Source organism: Tachyglossus aculeatus, chromosome X1 (assembly GCF_015852505.1).
Source record: "Tachyglossus aculeatus isolate mTacAcu1 chromosome X1, mTacAcu1.pri, whole genome shotgun sequence".
Lineage (NCBI taxonomy): Eukaryota > Metazoa > Chordata > Mammalia > Monotremata > Tachyglossidae > Tachyglossus > Tachyglossus aculeatus.
This window is the reverse complement of record NC_052101.1, coordinates 74,115,083-74,135,638: the sequence shown is the minus strand read 5'-3', so window position 1 is coordinate 74,135,638 and position 20,556 is coordinate 74,115,083. Positions and strand designations below refer to the sequence as shown.

At 43.9% G+C, this 20,556-nt stretch overlaps 1 protein-coding gene across 5 annotated transcripts in view; it reads left to right on the top strand.

Moving 5' to 3' along the window:
• Nucleotides 1-20,556, top strand: part of ABHD6 (abhydrolase domain containing 6, acylglycerol lipase) — a 114,750-nt gene that overhangs the window by 62,431 nt on the left and 31,763 nt on the right. The window contains exons 1-3 of one of the 5 annotated variants that reach the window (XM_038739868.1): nt 878-974; nt 10,856-10,912; nt 18,792-18,935. In XM_038739868.1, coding sequence (XP_038595796.1) covers nt 18,817-18,935 — 119 coding nt within the window. In that variant the 5' untranslated portion in view covers nt 878-974; nt 10,856-10,912; nt 18,792-18,816. Of the gene's footprint in view, nt 1-877; nt 975-10,855; nt 10,913-18,791; nt 18,936-20,556 lie in introns of those variants that run through there. The other 4 variants (XM_038739869.1, XM_038739867.1, XM_038739870.1 and 1 more) reach the window with 4 other exon arrangements.

The following is a 20,556-nucleotide window of genomic DNA, read 5'->3' as shown; positions in this document are numbered from 1 at the left end:
TCTTTTTAATGGTATTTGTTAAGCACTTACAACGTGCCAGGCACTGTACTAAGCACTGGGGTAAATACAAGCTAATCAGGTTGGACACAGTCCCTGTCCCACAAAGGGTTTACAGTTTTAATCCCCATTTTACTGGTGATGAAACTAAGGCACAGAGAAGTGAAAGTGCATGTCCTTTCCATATGACAAAGACAAGCACTGGCTTAGTGGAAAGAGCCCGGGCTTGGGAGTCAGAGGATGTGGGTTCTAATCCCGGCTCTGCCACTTGTCTGTGTGACCTTGGGCAAGTCACTTAACTTCTCTGTGCCTCAGTTACCTCATCTGTAAAATGGGGATTAAGCCTGTGGGCCACACGTGGGACAACCTGATTAGCTTGTGTCTACCCCAGTGCTTAGAACAGTGCTTGGCACATAGTAATCGCTTAACAAATACCATAATAAAAAAAAGCATTGGGGCAGACACAAGATAATCAGATTGAACATAGTTTCTAACCAGGCTTCTTCCCCGCAGGACCCCAGAAAGGTGGGATGGTGGGAGAGCAAATAAAAAGAGGGGCAGGGAACATGGAAGACAGTTATTCCCACGCCGCTCTAATCCCCCGCCCCTAATTCCTCAGACAGGATGTAGTGGACCCGGTGCCTCAACTAGGCCCGAGGATTCGGGAAGGTGGCGGTGGGCGATTGGGATAGCCGGGAACGCAGAGGGAGCGAAAGAAGAAGAGAGGAGGAGCGGGGGCGGAGGCTCAGCATTTTTCGTCGGAGGGCGGGATCGCCCAGTTGGCCCTGCCTTTAAGGTTCGGGGAGACAGGCAAAGCGGAGCCAGTGCGGCATTCGGGGGAGAGAAACCCTTGGGCAGCGGCGGTCGGGGGACGGGGAGGAGGAGAAAGAAAAGAAGAAAGGGGAGGAAGAGTCGCCGGAACAGAAGAAGTGGAAGAAGAAAAGGAAGAAGACTCGGAACCAAGCGCACAGGGAGGGGTGAGAGCCTGGTGGGGACGGCGGGCGGGAGCGAGCAGGTTCAGCAGGTATACCGGCCGGTACTTGCTCAGAGGTTTCCTAGGCGATGTCTTGCGGTTGCGGGGGCCGGCCGAGGGGCTTGGGAAAGGGAATATGGGGCAGTAAGAGGACCCCCCCTCCCACCTCGGGGGCGCCGGGCTGGAGGAACTGGTGCTGACCCTCTCTCCCTACCCCTAAGGGGCCGGCCAGGCAGCCGAGTCCCGTCGCCCTCCCCGCGGGTATCTCGATCTCCCAAGAACTGTGCCCACGTCCCAGTCGGGGGGCGATGGATGGTTTCCGGAGCCCCGAGGTGCAGGGGCCTAAGGAGTGGGGGGTCGGAGAGAGGTCCCTTCCCGTGCCCGCCTTGCTAGGCACAACGTCCCCAACTCCCCGGAGGCTTCCGTTGGCGGCGGCGGGTGGGAGGCGCATCCTACTCTTTCCGAAGCAGACGGTAGAGCGGGGTGAGTTGCCCTCCCTTTGTGGCTTCTGCCCAGGACCCCGGTGCCCCCGGCACCTGTGCGCCCACTTTGGAAGGGGAACCCGGCCGTGCCCACTACCCTGCGGTCGTCCTTTTAGAAGATCGGGGGTGTGCTGACCCAAAGGTGTCGCCGCCTAAGCCCTCGGTCCCGGGGCACTGGCCCCAGAGCGTGAAAAGTCCTGCCTTCTGTCCTTCCCTTTCACCTCCCGTAACTTGTCCCAACTGCCTCACGCGTCCAAGCCGCACGGCCCCCTGGATTTAGAATTGTTCCCTTTGGAGAAACGCTTGGGAGGATTTTTCCGAAGAGGCTCTGGCGGTTTATTTGTATCAAGAAGAACTGGTCTCGCTGCTCTATGTGTCCGGGACCTGCCGCTCCCTATACGGAGGGAGTTTAATAGGAGGGCTCTGTCGTATAACATCATGTCAGCGGGGAGATTGAATGGCTGAATGCCACCGAATCGTGTGTTTGGTGGTGGTGGTGGTTTTTTTCTTTTCAGGTGGGGAAAACCCAGAACCCATGTGAATTCCAGCAGGATCGGGGCTTCCACTATAGTCTGACCGCTTTGAGCACAGAACAGAAACTTAGTTTCTCCCCATAAGGGTGGATAATTTGAATTTTGCTTTCCTTCCCACGCCCGCTGAGGGCCTCTCCTCCATCCTCGGTCCCCAGCAGATTAGAGGTCCAGAAATACCCCCTTTTTCTAATGTCACACATTCGGAAGCCTTCATTTCTCAATGGAGTAGATAAACCAGTGTGCTTCCTTGGGTTTTGAAGCATCATAAAAATGTAACTCAAGCCCGGATGAGGGGATAAAGGGCTTTCTAATCTTGCTATTTAATTAACATCAGTGCCAGGTTGTCAGGGTATCAGGAAAACATTCGAATGTAGCTGAAAAGTCTGCTACTGAGCAGAATTTAGTTGTATCATTATACTCTGTGACTAGCTACATTTTTAGCCTCAAGAACTGGCAATGTTTGTCGAAGGGACAGAAATCATTCGCTTTTGTTTCTTGATTTTGCATTTTTAAGGAAGCTATAGGAACCGTTGTTCAGGTGAAAGCATTCACAAATAAAGAAGCATAGGGTGAATTTTGTTCAATTATTAAGCAAAAATAGTCCTTTATACCAAATCCCACTAAATGTGCTGCCCTCTCTTCTCTGTAGAGCAAGTGACCCATGTCAAAGTCATTTATTTGATTCTGTTCTTTGTATGGCCAAAATGTGAATAATGCCCAAATTGTCAACCCATTTGTAGCACTGAAAGAATTTTTACCCTGGATGATGTGGATGTTCCTTCTCATAGTAAAAAGCCAATCTAAGAAACAATTCTGTTGAAGGATAGGCATTAGATTAAAATCTTCGGACTGGGTGGGATCTGGGGTTTGAATTACATGGGAACTGTTCTTGCCACTCATAAAGAAGACAAAATTGCTATCATAGTCTTCTCACCCGGAATTGTGTGTTCAAGGGCCGTGCATGCTTGGGAACAAAGTTTGAAATGTGTTCTAGGACAGTTTGAACAGATGGGAGTAATTGTATAATTTAGTAAAGTGATGATTTTAAAAAAATCCGTTAAAAATGCTTCCTACAAATAGATGAATCTTCTTTTGAATAGAGATTATATTTGAATTTAGAGGAGCAAAGGGTGAATGGGGTCTTTCTTCAATATTTCATCATATTGAATGTTGGCTTTCTAAATGATACCGAATTGAACTACACAGGGTCACACACATCACGACAGCCGTGATGTTACAAAAGATAGTTGTGTCTGTTGTTGGTTGGTCCAATATAATGATTTATATTTAAAGAATAAGGTTCAGATACCCCACATACCATAAGGCTGAAAGCTTAATTGTGTTGCATAATATATAAAGAAGTTAATTCTGCCAGCTTTAAAAAATCCTGTAGGCATGCTACCCCATCCTCCAACTGTCTCGCGATTAATTGGCAGAGTAAAGGTTGCATTTCATAATCTCAGGTCTTATCAGGATTGGATTTAAAAGGATTTTTAATGAATTATGAAAAGGAAATGCACTCCATGCAATGTCAAATCTTAATGGATTTTAGCCAAGTGTATATTGTCTTGTTTCTGTTTCACAGCACACACACACAAACTCCTTTTTCATATCTGTGTGACATTTGGAAACTGATGGAAGCTCCACTCTTTGTCACTTGGCATTCAAAGATTATGTGTTTCAGAGGGATTCCAATTAAATTCAGAAAAAGGCAACGCATTGAAGATGTTTCATCATTTAGAATGGTACTTTTTAATGAATCCCTGCAGCCTTGAATTGGCTGATTTCTTCACTACTATTATTCTGCAAGTTAAAAAAGAATGGGAGTGTGAGGGAGTAAAATAGTTAGGAGTAGATTTAATATTTTGAACTTTAAAAAACAAGCATTTCTTTTATTGCTGTCCTCTGGGCAGGGTCTGCATAATCCAGCACTTTGGACAGGATATGGGAAAGTGGATTCAGGCAAATCATGTAGCATTGTTCTAAATGATCACACTGTATACATCATCATCTCTTGCAAATGAATAGTATTTTCAAATTGAGTAGGCCTGTTTTGCTAACCACCCCTCTCTTCCCCCTGCTCCTCCCTTTTTTTTCCGTCTTGGGAAGTCCTCTGATATGTAAAGGTTTATGTTTTTCGAAGAAGACAGAAATTAGACCTCAAGTAAACCCTCTGTATTATTGTATTTGAGTATTTATGTTTTATACATACTTTGGGTTGTTGTTACTTTAAGCCTGGTGCATTGGGAGTATTATTTTCTTCTTTGCATTCTGTTGAAAGAAATTTGCTATATAGATTCAGCGATGTTCCAAGTGTTGCACAGAAGAAGAAATTGCTGATCCTGGTGAATAGGGCATTGTGCTGATGCAGTGGTACTCGAGAGGTTTGATTTCTTTTTTCCTTCAAATATATACATATAATATGTTTACTTCAAGGCATTTTCTTCTGAGGTTAAAATGGCTGTTATGGTAGCATTCTTTTTTTCAAAGCTGGACTTCAGGTTGAGATGCTTTTCTTTTGCTAGTATTTCAAAGTGAGAATAAACCTATTCCCACCCCCACCCCTCTGCAGCTCATATCAGCTGAGGGGCAACATACTGATATTGATTTAGCAGTCCTGTTTATTACCATTGGCTTATGATTTCTAGGGACACCGCAGTGGTTTTGCATGTGTTTTTCAGTAACTGGTTTTGCTCTTGAACATATATAGCATGAAAGCACTGTCATTCGTTGTTTAGTTAGCACGAGCTTTAGCCTAGACCATTTTTTATTGCAGATCATCCCTTAACTTAAAATTACTTTGCACCCTATTATTTCCCTCTCCTACTGTCCCACCTTGGAGACGACCGACAGGGACAATGGCATATGAGTGGTGCTGTCCAAACCCGTAGCACTATAATCCTCTGCATAGGTTTTTGGACCTGAAATCACTGTGACCGCATCAAGGTTCATCTGTTCTAGATGAGAGACCCCAAAACTATGTGTTGGGAAGTCTAGTGGTTGCGGAAGGGAGAGACCCTGGCTAACCTTTGGAGAATGGATTTTCTACTTCCTTGGGGATGTTTTTGAGTGCCTATTTTAATTCCTCTGTTCTTTCACATCAGTAGAGTTATCTTAAATCATTTCAATGTGGAAAACACTCATTTACATGCAGCTTTTTTGCCATTTACCTTTGAACCGTGCCTGTGATCTGAGGAATGTACACATGTTCTCAGCCATTTGTGCAGAAAATTTTTGGAATTGAATATTGGGATAAGAAACTCCAATGCATCCAGGGAACCTTAAATTTTCAGTACACCTTTCATTAGAGACCAATCTTAATAGCTGTTGGCTCGTATGGCTTCTGGAGCACTGGTAGGAGGAGTTTGGTTTTTAAACAAATTTTGCCTAGAAAAGCCTAAGTATTATGTTTCTTTTCATCTGCCGAGCCAATTATTGTAGAGGTGAGATGGATGGCAGGCTGAGATCAAGGTCTTCTCTTTGCTTTAGGGTAATTGATATTGAGCAGGTTTTAGTTAGGTCAGAGCCTGGTAGTGTGGTTATACTTTCTGCCTAAGCTTCAGACCTTAATAGCCGAAAGGTAAAGTGATTTGGGGCCTAATGTCCATGTCCCATATATATCAGTAAACTCCCTTACTCTTCTTGGATCTGTCTGTTCTTGTGTGTTTTTCCTCTCCTCCTGACATAGGATGTCTGGCCTTATTCTTCAGGAGGTCTGAGTGTGGCATTGAGTGAAACTAGGCTACCTGATGACTGACAGGTGCTTTATACACCTTCTTCTGGAATGACCTTCCCTCTCCAGAGTGATGCTACTTGCTGTCAGTTTTGCAATCAGACAGCCCGTAGTCTCTGGCCTTCCAAATCTGTCAAGATTGAAGTGACCATCTATGTCCCTATGTCTACCTCTAAAGCTAAAGTGCTCTGCTACCGTCATTCAGTATTTATTGAGTGCTTACTGTGTACATAGCATCATCATCAATCATATTTATTGAGCGCTTACTATGTGCAGAGCACTGTATTAAGCGCCTGGGAGAGTACAGTATAACAGAGTTGGTTGACACATTCCCTGCCCACAATGAGTTTCCAGTCTATTCATTCATTCATTCATTCAATCATTTATTGAGCGCTTACTGTGTGCAGAGCACTGTACTAAGCGCTTGGAAAGTACAAGTTGGCAACATATAGAGACGGTCCCTACCCAACAGTGGGTTCACAGTCTAGAAGGGGGAGACAGAGAACAAAACAAAACATATTAACAAAATAAAATAAATAGAATAAATATGTACAAATAAAATAAATAAATAAATAGAGTAATAAATACATACAAATATATATACATATATACAGGTGCTGTGGGGAGGGGAAGAAGGTAAGGTGGGGGTAGGGGGAGAGGAAGGAGGGGGCTCAGTCTGGGAAGGCCTCCTGGAGGAGGTGAGCTCTCAGTAGGGCCTTGAATGGAGGAAGAGAGCTAGCTTGGCAGATGTGTGGAGGGAAGGCATTCCAGGCCAGGGGGAGGACGTGGGCTGGGGGTTGACGGCGAGACAGGCGAGAACAAGGCATGGTGAGGAGATTAGCATAGAGAAGCAGCGTGGCTCAGTGGAAAGAGCCTGGGCTTTGGAGTCAGAGGTTGTGGGTTCAAATTCCGACTCCGCCAATTGTCAGCTGTGTGACTTTGGGCAACTCACTTCACTTCTCTGGGCCTCAGTTACCTCATCTGGAAAATGGGGATTAAGACTGTGAGCCCCCCATGGGACAATCTGATCACCTTGTAACCTCCCCAGCGCTTAGAACAGTGCTCTGCACATAGTAAGTGCTTAATAAATGCTATCATTATTATTATTAGCGGCAGAGGAGCGGAGGGTACGGGCTGGGCTGTAGAAGGAGAGAAGGGAGGTGAGGTAGGAGGGGGCGAGGTGATGGAGACCCTTGAAGCCGAGGGTGAGGAGTTTTTGCCTGATGGTTGATTGGTAGCCACTGGAGTCTAGAGGGGGAGGCAGACGTTAATATAAATTAATTATGGATATGTACATAAGTGCTGAGGGGCTAAGGGAGGGGTGGATGAAGGCTGCAAATCCATGTGCAAGAGCGATGCAGAAGGGAGTGGGACAAGAGGAAATGAGGGTTAGTCGGGGAAGGCCTCTGGGAGGAGATGTGCCTTCAATAAGGCTTGGGAGATGGGGAGAGTGATTGTCTGTTGGATATGAAGAGGGAGGGGGTTCCAGGCCAGAGGAAGGATGTGGGAAAGAGGTCAGCAGTGAGATAGATGAGAGCGAGGCACAGTGAGTAGGTTGGCATTAGAGGATTAAAGCGAGCAAGCTGGATTGTAGTAGGAGATCAGGGAGGTAAAGTAGGAGGGGGCAAGGTGATTGAGTGCTCTAAAGCTGATGATAAGGAGTTTCTGTTTGCTAAGAAGGTGGATGGGTAATCACTGGACTTCTTGAGGAATGGGGAAACATGGATTGAACGTTTTTGTTGAAAAATGATTTGGGCAGCAGAGTGAAGTATGGACTGGGGTAGGGAGAGGCAGGGAGGTCAGGAAGGATGGTGATGTGGTAATCAAAGCGGAGTAATAATAATAATAGTGCTTGGATTAACTTGGTCACAGTTGGATGGAGAGGAAAGGGCAGATTTTAGCATTGTTGTGCAGGGTGAACTGACAGGATTTGGTGATAGATTGAATATGTGGGTTGAATGAGGGAGATGAATCAAGGATAATGCCCAGGTTATGTGTTTGTGAGACAGAGAGGGTGGTGGTGCCGTATAAGTGATGGGAAAGTTGGGAGAGGACAGGGTTTGAGTGGGTTTGGGTTTAGGTGAGGCATAATATGTATGCTCCAACGATGACAAATAACAATGATAAGAAAGAAAATAGAAGAGGAAAATTCTGTAAGAATCTGGTTAGACTCATCATATAAACTCCAAAGTTCATAATCATGGGAGATGTTAATACAAGTGTAGGGAATGATGCCAAGAGGTGGAAAAAATAATCAGTCCACATGCGATTGAGACGCTAACTAGCCATAGCCTTCTTCAATTTAGCAAATGTGCCAAACATTTTTTATGGTATTTATGGTAAGCACTTACTATGTGCAAGGTACTAAACTAAGTGCTGAGATAGATACAGACTAATCAGGTTGGATATGATCCACATCCCACATGGGGCTCACAGTCTTAATCCCCATTTTACAGATGGTGTAACTGAGGCATAGAGAAGTTAAATGACTTGCCCAAGGTCACAAAGAAGACAAGTGGCAGAGCTAGGATTAGAACCCAGGTCCTTCTGACTCCCAGGCCCGTGCCCTTTCCATTAGGCCACGTTGCTTTTTATCTTCAACCTTCCAAATGAGAGAAAGGCGTCATTCATTCACCCAAGGTCTAAACAGTAGCAGCTCCTAGACTGTATTGTTTACCATTAGCGGGACTTGAAAGACGTCCAGTTTACTCTAGTTATGTGAGGGGCAGAGCACTTAGCTCAAGCCATCAGTACAATCAGTGCACCGAAAGGTGGCATTCAAACCATCTCAGAGGCTGAATGTTAAAGAGACTTGCATGGCACTCGCTGACAAAGTTGCAGCATCCATGCTGGAACAAAGAACTCCAGCTAGTGGTAGTAGCAGCAGCACTTGAGAGCCCACTTGATACAGTGTACTGCACTTGGCAGTTAGGAAGGTTTATACTCTGAGGGAGCCAAACACCAATAGTCAAAACAAATAATTGAGCATAAATATAAGTGAGTGCTAAGGAGAGTGTAATTAAATGAATGTGAGAGCTCACCTCCTCTAGGAGGCCTTCCCAGACTGAGCCCCCCCCCTTTTTCTCTACTGCTCCTCCTCCCCTCCCCATCACCCCCACTCCCTCCCTCTGCCTTACCCCCTTCCCTTCCCCAAAGCACTTGTGTATATTTGTACATAGTTATTACTCTATTAATGACGTGTATATAGCTATAATTCTATTTTTCTATTCTGACGGTATTGACATTATTGACATCTGTCTATTTGTTTTGTTGTCTGTCTCCCCCTTCTAGACTGTGAGCCTGTTGTTGGATAGGGACCGCCTCTATATGTTGCTGATTTGTACTTTCCAAGCGCCTAGTACAGTGCTGTGCACACAGTAAGCACTCAATAAATGTGATTGAATGAATGAATAAATGTGTTTAGAGTTGGCTGAGCAGATGATATGACTCGAGGTGTTCCCTAATGCTTAGTACAGTGCTCTGCACACAGGAAGTGCTCAGTAAATACCATTGATTGACTGATAGATTGGTAGCAGTTTGAATGAAGAGGAGGGGGCAGAGCTGGGAGATGTGGAAGAAGAATCGGCAGAATGTGGCAGAGTTGAATGATAACTGAGTGAGAGTGACATCGAGGTCTCAGGCTTCGTGAACACCTATTGGTCTTTTTAGTCACAGTTGCATGTATGGAGAGGATCTTACCCTCATCTGCAAAAACAAAGAACGAATCTGTGTTCACAGCACTTTCCCAGGTAGTCAAGCATGGTTCGGAGAGTGGAGTGGGTGACTTTGACTCTGGTCCTTCCGGGCTCCAGAGAAGCAGGAGTAATGTAGGTACATTGCTCTGCCAGCATATGTATGGATGAGCAAATGTGAGGAAGAGATGCCAACAGTAATCTCCTCAGCACCTTCTCCAGAGCATCTTCAAGCATGACAGCAGAACAAATATATGAACAGCATCTTCAAACATGACAGAAGAACAAACATATGAACAATCTTGTCTCCCTGCAAGGCTCTCCAGCAGAAGAGATGGTTGGAGGATAGAAGCTATTCTATTCTGGCAGACTAGGAGGGTGGTACAGGAAAACATGACCCCCAGCCTTGAAAACCTTGTTGCTTTTGCTACGTTGGATAGAGAATATTGAATACAGAGTGCCACCTTTTTCATTTCTTTTCTTTCTTTGAAAAAACAATTGCAGAAATGATGCCTCTCCATTATATCTTTTTATGGTGTACTCTCAGTTTAATGGTTTATTTAAAGGACTTATTCCCTCCTCCCTTCCTCCCCGCCCCCTGCCGCATCCCCGTGCAGTTTTCTTTTGCCCGTATAATTGCCTCTTTGATTCCTTGAGCACTTCTTCTGATAGCTTGATCCTTCTGGTACTGAGTCTTAGTCCCAGAACCTGTAACATAGTGCTCAGCCTCATCTATCTCAGGCTCTTCCGAGTTTACAAGGAGATTTTCATCTCTGTATTTCAGCTTCTTGACTACCTTTAAGGTCCCCATGTTATCTCTATTTTTAGAATCTGAAATTATCCCTTAGAAATGCACTGGTACATGGGAGAATTTTTTTTTAATAGTTTTTAGCTAGCATAGCCAGGGTGTCTTTCTCTTCTCTCAGAAGGCTTTCATTTTTTACCTCTTTCAGAGAATATTATGGGAAATGCTTTGTGCTTTGTATACAGCTAGAACAAGTGAGGAGAGCTTTCTTGATTGGAGGAGGTGGGCCTGAACAGAGGTGTTTGGAGCTTTGATTGTCCCCATACGCAAGTAATCTTCACCTCCATTGGAGCTGGGGTTTTTTTGAATGGTATTTTTTAAAAACGGTGTTTGTTAAGAGCTTACTATGTTCCAGGCACTGTGCTAAGCGCTGGAGTAGATACAGGCTAATCAGGTTGGACACAGTCCCTGTCCCACATAGGGCTCACAGTCTTAATCCCCATTTTACAGATGTAGTAACTGAGGCACAGAGAAGTTAAGTGACTTCCTCAAGGTCACACAGCAGACAAGTGGAGGAGTTGGGATTAGGACTCCCAAGCCCGTATTCCATATGCTAGGTCATGCTGCTTCTCCACTGTTCCATTCTCTCGTAGTGTTTGGACAATAATATACTTCTTTGTGTCTCTCTTTGTTATCCCAGAGTCCTGTTTTCAACCTGTACCAGTTCAGCCCAGAGGAAGACTGTGTACCTTGTAAAGTAAGCTCTAATTTTAACCAATGTTATCCTTATTTTCAGAGCATTTGCTTCTAGTAAGATGAGAGAGAGACTTGATTTGGAAGTCACAGGATGTGGGTTCTAATGCTGGCTCCGCCACTTGCCTACTGTGGGTTCTTGGGCACGTCACTTAACTTCTGGGCCTGTTTCCTCATATGTCGAATGGACTTTTTACAGGTGGCGTAGTGGACTTTTTACAGAAGCAGCATGGCGTAGTGGATAGAGCATGGGCCTGGTAATCAGAAGGTCATGAGTTTAATCCCTGTTCTGCCACTTGTCTGCTATGTGGCCTTGGGCAAGTCACTTCTCTGGGCCTCAGTTACCTCATCTGTAAAATGGGGATTGAGACTTGGAGCCCCACGTGGAACAGGGGCTGTGTCCAACCCAATTTGCTTGTATCCACCCCAGTGCTTCAGTACAGTGCCTCTCACATAGTAAGCGCTTAAGAGATAACATCATTATTATTTAATTCCTACTCTCCTTTACTTAGACTGTGAGCCTCCCCTGTGGGACAAGGGAATGTGTCCAACCACGTTATCCTGTATCAACCCCAGCTCTTAATACAGTGAGTACTTGGTAAATAATAAGCTATTAACAATTACCATAGTTATTATTAGTAGTAATAGCAACCCAAGGATGCTTTCATACCAGAAGGGAAATATGCTTGGAAACCAATTGATCTTCCTAACACATGCCCTTATCTGAAGTAAATTGCACTTCTTTTGAGGGGCAGGCCATATCTTGCACTGCTTAAATCAAATTATGAGACCCTGTGGAGAATGTTATGGTTTCAGTAAAATATAATATGAAGAAATCCATTATTTACTACTACTACTACTAAGCTAAGTCATTTTGCTTCCCAAATTCCACTGTGACCTCTGGTGTGTTGTGATGGATAACTCAAATTAACCCAACCACTTCTGAGCATTAGCTTTTCAGCTAGATCTGCAATCCAGGCATAAAGAGCATCAGTGGGTTTTTGTGGTGGTGTTTTTGTTTGGATTAGTGTAAAGTTGTATACACTAGTCATAATAACTGCTGATACTTGTCAATATCAATGCTGCATTTTGTTTTTTGTTTGGATTAGTGTGAAGTTGTATACACTAGTCATAATAACTGCTGATACTTGTCAATATCAATGCTGCATTTTGTTTTTTGTTTGGGTTAGTGTAAAGTTGTGTTCACTAGCCATAATGACTGTTGATGTTTGTCAATATCAATACTGCATTAGCTACCAAACTACATTGCACTTGGGAGAAATTTTTTGGGTCAGGTTTATACTCCTTTCAACCCATATGTTGAGAGGCGTAAAACCTTGCCAACTCCCCAAGGCCGTCAATTGCCTGCATCAGGTCTCCAGCCTGGGTCACTCATAGAGTGACTGAGAACCAGCTCCAGACAATGGTGTCCCTCGTTTCGTTTCAATGGAACTTGGAAAGAAGAAGTTTTCTGGACCCAGCTCAGGTCTCCCTGGGGTGTCCTCAAAATGAAGGAAGATAGGTCCAACACAAGTAGAAAGGTTGCCCAGTGACTGATTTGCTCTCACCTGCCAGGGATCTAGTCCCTCAAAACAGTTGTGTGCTATTTCAGCAGGTCATCATTTTCTCTTTAAAAGGTGGTGGTATTTGCATAACCATGTTGGAAGGCCGTTTCTGACAGTCAAATAAAGCTCCCATCATCAAAGGCTGCATCTTGGTCCTTTAAATTGAGAAGATGCTTATTGCAGCAAACACCAGGAGTTTAGGTCAGGCCTGAGGCTCTATAATACTACCTGCATAAAACCCAAGAGCTGAGCATCTTGGGCTTCATGGTTGGGAGGACTAGGTCTCCTCGTGAGATTCCAATTTTCATTAGGTGGATGACTTGGATGTTATTTTGAATATGAGGACTATAGAACTTGGGCTCATTCAAAACTACACTACACTATTAGATGAAGAGAAAACTGGAGGTGAGGTGCCAAGATAAGATCTCTTTGGTCAAGAGAAAATCGGCTGTGGCTGTAAGTAATGCTACAGTGTTACCTAGATCACATTTCTTAAAGATTAGGTTCATAAGCCAATTTCTAACAAGGCAGCACCTTCTGGCTGCACTGGTCTGTATTAAGTTTAATTGTTAGACAAATCAGTCTGCTGTGTGACTTTGGGCAACTCTCTTAAATTCTGTGCCTGTTACCTCACCTGTAAAATCCATTCAATCATATTTATTGAGTGCTTACTTTGTGCAGAACATTGTATGGATTAAGACTGTGATCCTCATGTGGGATAGGGACCATGTCCAACCCGATTACCTTGTATCTACCCCAATGCTTAGAACAGTGCTTGGCATATAGTAAGCGCTTAACAAATACCATTATTATTATTATTTTACCTAGGGCTAGCCCAAGTCAAAGATTAATTTGTACTGGAGCTCAAACACATCTATGACACCGCCCCAGTACCTCTGGCCTCACCCCACCACCTTTGATCATAGGGCTAGTTTTGTCAGTTCCAGGACCAGTTGGTTTCATCCCAAGAGAGTACATCTCCTAGTATCGGGATGACATTTCACTGCTCCTTTCGGCCTTCAAACCATAATCCTTCTCCCCTCTCTCTTCTGCATGTGAGGTAAAGGCAGAGGAAATGATGCCTGCCTTTAGAGATCCAGCACCTCATATAGAACAAATTGTCCGTCTCCCCCTTTAGGCTATAAACTCCTTGCGGGTAGGGATCACATCTACAGACTCTATTGTATCATACTTGCCCAGTCTTTAGTACAGTGCTCTGAACACAGTAAGCATTCAATACTATTGATTGAATGTACTGTACTTTACAAACCTCATAGTTCATGGTACAGTGTCATGCACTTTGAACACCTGATATTTTCTGATAAAAATGAGGCTAGTCCATCAAGCCTCCTATATCCTCCAGTCTCACATACATACCTATTTACCATACAAATGAGTCTTAAAATCTGTTACCAAATATGTTGCTCACAATCCCTAATATCTGGCCTTTGAGCAGAAATTGTTGCCAATTGGGTTGTGCTTCAATAACGGTCTTACTTTTCTCCCCCTCCACCCTTTATTATATCTCCTTTCCCACTGCACTCCTGATGACCCTGCCACACTACATCATGATGTGGAGGTTTGATGGGTGAAAGAAAGATGGTAACTGGACAAATTGCTCCCTCCCCATATTATCCGTGTTCAGTATCTTCCTCGCAGTGAAACAACAATCTTAATGGGTTAGAAGTGAATCAAGGCACACAGGCACAGTGGGTGTAACTCTTTAAGGTGCTCTGACAATCGATGTGGTGAGGGTCTTCAAAATATTTTTTGAGAGTGTCTTTTCAGTATTCCTAAGACAGGCATTTGTCTCCACACTCCTGAAAAACCTCCAGATATTTGCTCATTCTTCTCTGAATCAAGGTGAAACTCCATCACTGGTGGCTTTAAAGGACCCAGTCAGCTCTCTCCCTTCTACTTATCCACTCTCTTCTTCCCCTCACACTCTTCATTCCTCCCAAGAAAGCCTACTCACTGTGCCTCGTTCTAGCCTCTCCTGCCACTGAACTCAAGCCCTTCCCCCTTCCAGGAACTGCATCTCCTTTCATATCTGACAGCCTACACCTTTTCCCAATTTAAAAGCTTTTCTGAAATCACATCTCCTCCAGGAGGCCTTCCCTGATTCATCTCAAATCTCCCTACTTTGTCCTCCAACTGCCACTTCAGCCCTTCTGTACCACCTAAACCTTTGAGTACTCCCAATCTCCTGTAACACTTATGCACATACATGGTTTATATTTGCTATTATTTCCCCCCCCCATAATTTATTTTAAGCGCTTGTTTTCCCCCACTAGATTGTAAACTCCTTGAGGACTTGAGATCATGTCTACTAATCCTATTGTACTCTTCTAAGCACTTAGTACTGAGCTCTGCACATAGGCATTCAATTAATGCACTTTTTGAGAAATCAGTTTATTGGCCTCAGGAAAACAGAATCTGGTAGGGGCCTCATCTCTCCTAGGACAGTGCATTTATTTTTCAGTCATTTGATACATTTGCCTCCCAATTGAGGAAGCATGCACTCGTCTCCCTGCCTTCCCTCTTCCCAGTCCATACTCCAGTCTGTGCCCAGATCGTCTTTCAAAAAGATCATCTGGACCCATCTCACTGCTCCTCAGAAACCTTCAATGGTTACCAGTTCCTCTCTGCAACAAACTGAAACTCCTGACCGTTGGACTCCAAGACATTCTGTCAATTCACTAGCCCTTACCTAGCCATGCCCCAGTTCACACTCTCTGTTCCTCCCAAGCCCATCTCCCTGTGCATCGTTCCTGATTCTCCCACTTCCAACCCCTGGCTTTTGCCGTTTTCCTGCTTGGAGCTTGCTACCCCTTCCAAATCATCAGACCTCAGATCTCCCAATGTTCAAAGTCCTACTGAAATCGCACCTCCTCCAAGAAGTTTTTTCCAACTTTCCTCTCAAGACTCTTGCATGCACAACCTCCTGGTGCACTTTTGTTATGTACTGTACTATTTAAACATTTCTACCCCTTGTCTAAATTATGTGTCTGCCTCCTCTGTCTTCTTGGGCAGGTATCATTTCCAACATCTATTGTATTCTCCCAAGCATTTAATAGTTTTTTTCATACAGTAGGTGCTCAATAAATTCTACTGATTAATGGTTTGGAGCAGTCATAACCATGTCCTAAAATAAACCAAATCAATCAAGGAAGGATCAGTAATAGGCTTATCAAGGGAAAAACAGACCATGGAGTTGTTTTAATACCCACTCTAATCCCAGCTCTGCCATTAATCAGCTGTGTGACTTTGAGCAAGTCACTTAACTTCTCTGTGCCTCAGTTACCTCATCTGTAAAATGGGGATTAAGACTGTGAGCCCCACGTGGGACAACCTGATTACCTTGTATCTATCCCAGCGCTTAGAACAGTGCTTGGCACTAAGTGCTTAACAAATGCCATCATTATTATTATTATTATTATTATTATTATTATGGCAATCAGTAACTTGTTTGAATGCCAGCATGTCATTTTCTTTCAGTAAGGTTAAGTATTCTTGTGGAGGGCTTGAGAGGTCAGCATTTTCAGGAAATATGGGGGTATTGATTAACGTGATTGTGTAAAGGAAAGATTGCATAAAACCATAATGAATGCTCACTGTCTTGAAAATGCCAGGAAAACAAAGGGAACTGTCATTTTCAAGGGTATGAAATTTTATCTCTAGAAAGTAATTAATTACCTGTTGCAACAAATTAAACTTGATTGATGCAGTTGCTCTCGTGACCCACATAGCCTAATCCCGTTATGTCCTGACATATTTATTGTCTGAATATTAGAGTGTCAGAAAAAAAAAAAACCCACGAATGAGTGACAGGACTTTCACAATAGCTACAGATTCAACCCAGGCTTTGGATCAGAGACGCCACTGTTGGTCGGGGGACTGTCTATGTTTTTGACTTCTCGGCCTCACAGTTGTTAATCTCAGGAGTCATTGTTTAATGGGAGCCAATCTTTCTGTGTAATGAATGCTAGATGGTCTGTATTCTGCAGGGATTCCTCTATCATTACAGTATTCTTTCAAATGATTCATTGTGACACGAAAGGGATTTATACCTGGCTATTTTACCTGAGTATATTTTTTTCCATATTACATTATTGAAAAGCTTACCTTTTTATGGTATTTAAGTGCTTACTTTGTGCCAGGCACTGTACTAAGCGTTGGGGTAGATATAAGGCGGAAAGGAGCATGAGGAGCACCTTCTATTTGGTTAAACAGAGAATTATTTGCCCCCAACTTCTTTGTATGCCCTAGGACTCTTTAGTTTAGGTACATCCTGCTTCTCTGTTTGGTTTAAATTTTAACCCATCCATGATGATGTTGGTGATGATGATGGTATTTATTAAGCACTACTATGTGCCAAGCACTGTATCAAACACTGAGTTAGAGACAAGATAATCAGCACATTCACAGTCCCTGTCCCACACGGAGTTCCAGGTCCAAGGGTTGGGTGGGGCAGACAGATATGGATCTCATTTTATAGATGAGGAAACCGAGGCATAGATCAGTTCAAGGACTTGCTCAAGGTCACCCAACAGGCAAGTGGCAAGGCCAGGATTAAAACCCGAGTCTCCTGACTCCTTATCTTGTGCTCTAACCACTAGGTCACTCTGCCCACCCATCCATCCCATCTGAGCATGGCCAATCCCCTGATTTCAACTTCAGTCACCAGGTGATATGGTTTTAAAGCCAAAGTATGTTTCATCTGAAATGAGGGAGTTCCTAGTGGCTCTGATCTGTAAAAGTCTTGTGCACAGTGACCATGTGTGTGGAGACCCAGATCTGAGATAGTGGTTGGAAAATCAAGAGGATGGTTAGCAAGATCAGCTTCAAAGAAAGAATGATGCCACTAATCTGCATAACTCTGGAGGTGTTCTTGCATGATTTTCAAGAGTGAAGAAGGTAAGAAAGCCCTTGTCAGAACCAAAAGACATCTCACTGGATAATTTCAAAGCTTGTGCAGAAAAATTAGGACACATCCTCGACTCTTGGTGTCATCCTCGACTCCGCTCTCTCATTCACCCCTCACATCCAAGCCGTCACCAAAACCTGCCGGTCTCAACTCCACAACATTGCCAAGATCTGCCCTTTCCTCTCCATCCAAACCGCTACCCTGCTTGTTCAAGCTCTCATCCTATCCCGTCTGGACTACTGCATCAGCCTTCTCTCTGATCTCCCATCCTCGTGTCTCTCCCCACTTCAATCCATACTTCATGCTGCTGCCCAGATTGTCTTTGTCCAGAAACGCTCTGGGCATGTTACTCCCCTCCTCAAAAATCTCCAGTGGCTACCAATCTTATCTGCGCATCAGGCAGAAACTCCTCACCCTGGGCTTCAAGGCTCTCCATCACCTTGCCCCCTCCTACCTCACCTCCCTTCTCTCCTTCTACAGCCCAGCCCGCACCCTCTGCTCCTCTGCTGCTAGTCTCCTCACCTTGCCTCGTTCTCGCCTGTCCCGCCCTCGACCCCCGGCCCACGTCATCCCCCTGGCCTGGAATGCCCTCCCTCCCAACATCCGCCAAGCTAGCTCTCTTCCTCCCTTCAAGGCCCTACTGAGAGCTCACCTCCTCCAGGAGGCCTTCCCAGACTGAGCCCCTTCATTCCTCTCTCCCTCGTCCCCCTCTCCATCCCCCCCGTCTTACCTCCTTCCCTTCCCCACAGCACCTGTATATATATATGTTTGTACATATTTACTACTCTATTTATTTATTTATTTTACTTGTACATATCTATTCTATTTATTTTATTTTATTAATATGTTTGGTTTTGTTCTCTGTCTCCCCCTTCTAGACTGTGAGCCCACTGTTGGGTAGGGACTGTCTCTATATGTTGCCAACTTGTACTTCCCAAGCGCTTAGTACAGTGCTCTGCACACAATAAGTGCTCAATAAATACGATTGATTGATTGATTGATTCTGATGGACTGAATTGGTAATAAAAATGTAATACATATGAGCATCTCCCAGTGGAGAGGCTCCGTGTAAAGAGGAGTTTTTGTATTTTAATAACAAGTGCAGTAGGAATGACCAGAATTTGAGGGAACCCAGTATTTTATTTATAGTATCTTGTCTGCCCACTTGTGTATGAGTGGATTGAACAAATACCATTTGCTGATTTAGATCAGGGTGTGAGCAGCCCGAGAATTTATCTAAATGAGTCAGCAAGAGGACAGCAGGCTACAATTTTTAAAGTCTCAATTTTGCCTTTTATCTCTCTTTTAGATTCTGACCACATTTCTTTCTTTTTTGCCTTTTACTTTTTCATCTTTTCTTTGTTTAAAGTCTGTCTTTCTCTTCCTTACAGGTGAAGTGGAGCACTAAGAGTCGAGATGGATCTTGATATGGTTAACATGTTTGTAATAGCTGGAGGCACCCTAGCCATCCCAATTCTGGCATTTATTGCATCGTTTCTTCTTTGGCCATCAGCACTCATAAGAATCTATTATTGGTAAGGTCATTGATTTTTTTTGTTGTTGTTTTTGTAATTTAGAAAGTTAGTTTTGTTTTCATAGGTAGTTATCTCTGATCTTCAAGTCAACTTTGTTTAAATGAAAATTCATGGCAGACAGTCATCCCCCTGACCTGGTCTTCATTGCTAACAGCCCAGTCACTCACATTCAAAGAGTCATACTATCTCTCTGATTCTAGCAAGGGGAGAGCTCTGTTCCCTGAAACTCTGGAATGAACAATTGTTTTGGTCAACAAATTCCAATACAATGCCCTCCCTAAATGTTTTACATTGTACACTAAAATTATTTTGAATAATAGGAGAGAAATGAAGAAGCGAGGATGATTAAGTAATTGCCCCCAAATGGCACACAGAGTAGAGGTTAGAAAATGGTGATTCATTATGAAAATCTTTACCAGGCAAAGCCATTGAAACAGGCTGAACTAAACTAAACATCAGCAGTTTTGATCCAGAGGTCTTCCTGGTCTGCCAGCTTTCCGGTATGACTGCCAAGGCTTTCGTTGCTTTTCCAAGATTCTGCCTATTCCGATGCTGCTCTCTGTCCCATTAATAGGTGCCCACCATGGTCTCACACCTGTCTCATGTTTCTGCTCAGGTGACAGAGACTTAGAGCTGGACTGGTAGCCCCCAAAATGGGAAAATAATGCAGGTGACAAAAGAACCAGAGAAAATAGTGGTTTGTGCTTGGGCTAAACTTTTAGTGAAAGAAAGCTAGAGATTTTATGAGCATTAAAGAGTTGGGTAAATGGGAGTCTTTGAATCAGGAAAAGAATCTAAGGAGTTCAAATTTTGTGTGCTTCCTCTTCCATCTTTCCTTTGGGCTTTCTCTGGTGTAAAAAGATTGCTGGACTCTTTGTCTGCTGCCAAGCTGTGATCCTTGAAAAAAATCTAATGAAATGGAAAAGATTGTTTCACCTCTTTTCTGTGCAATGACCGCTTCAAAAAGGTCACTGCAGACTCTGTCTTTGCACATCAACGGAGCAGAAGCATGGTTTGCTTAAAGTAGCTGGGCTCATACCATTGGCAGCATGATTGTTTATCACTGGGGGGCAAAAACTCCTGTTCAGTCACCAGACTAGGGTTGCTGAGAGGGATAAACCTTATCTCTGCTGTTACCATTGCCTGTCTGTGTGAAAGACATTATGAAACAGAATCTGCATTCCCTTATTAGACCAGGGTGAGAGCCATGTGATATTGTGTTGCTTTAACTAGCCAGGATCCCAGTTGCCTAGGTTGATCACCTTTGAGAAGGAAGCCAGTTGCTGGTGGGTACAAGCAATTTTTTGTCCTTTTTGATTCAGGAAAGCAGTCTGAGTGTAAACTCAGTTTGTTGGGAAGGGACATCAGCCAGGGAAGCCTTTGAGATCATGCCAGCATGATTATCCCAAGGGATAGTCATGCGAATCCAAGGGCATGTGGGGGGTGGAGTGGGAGGGAGAGAGAGAGAGAATCAAATGAAAATCAAGTGAAGCTGTTAGATAGCTCATAATACCCTTGCAAATTGGGGCAGGAAAACCTTCCATTTAGAAACAAAAAACAAAAAAACAGCCAAAACATGAGAGTTCCTTCTTCAGAATCCATAGCAACGCAATAGGATGCC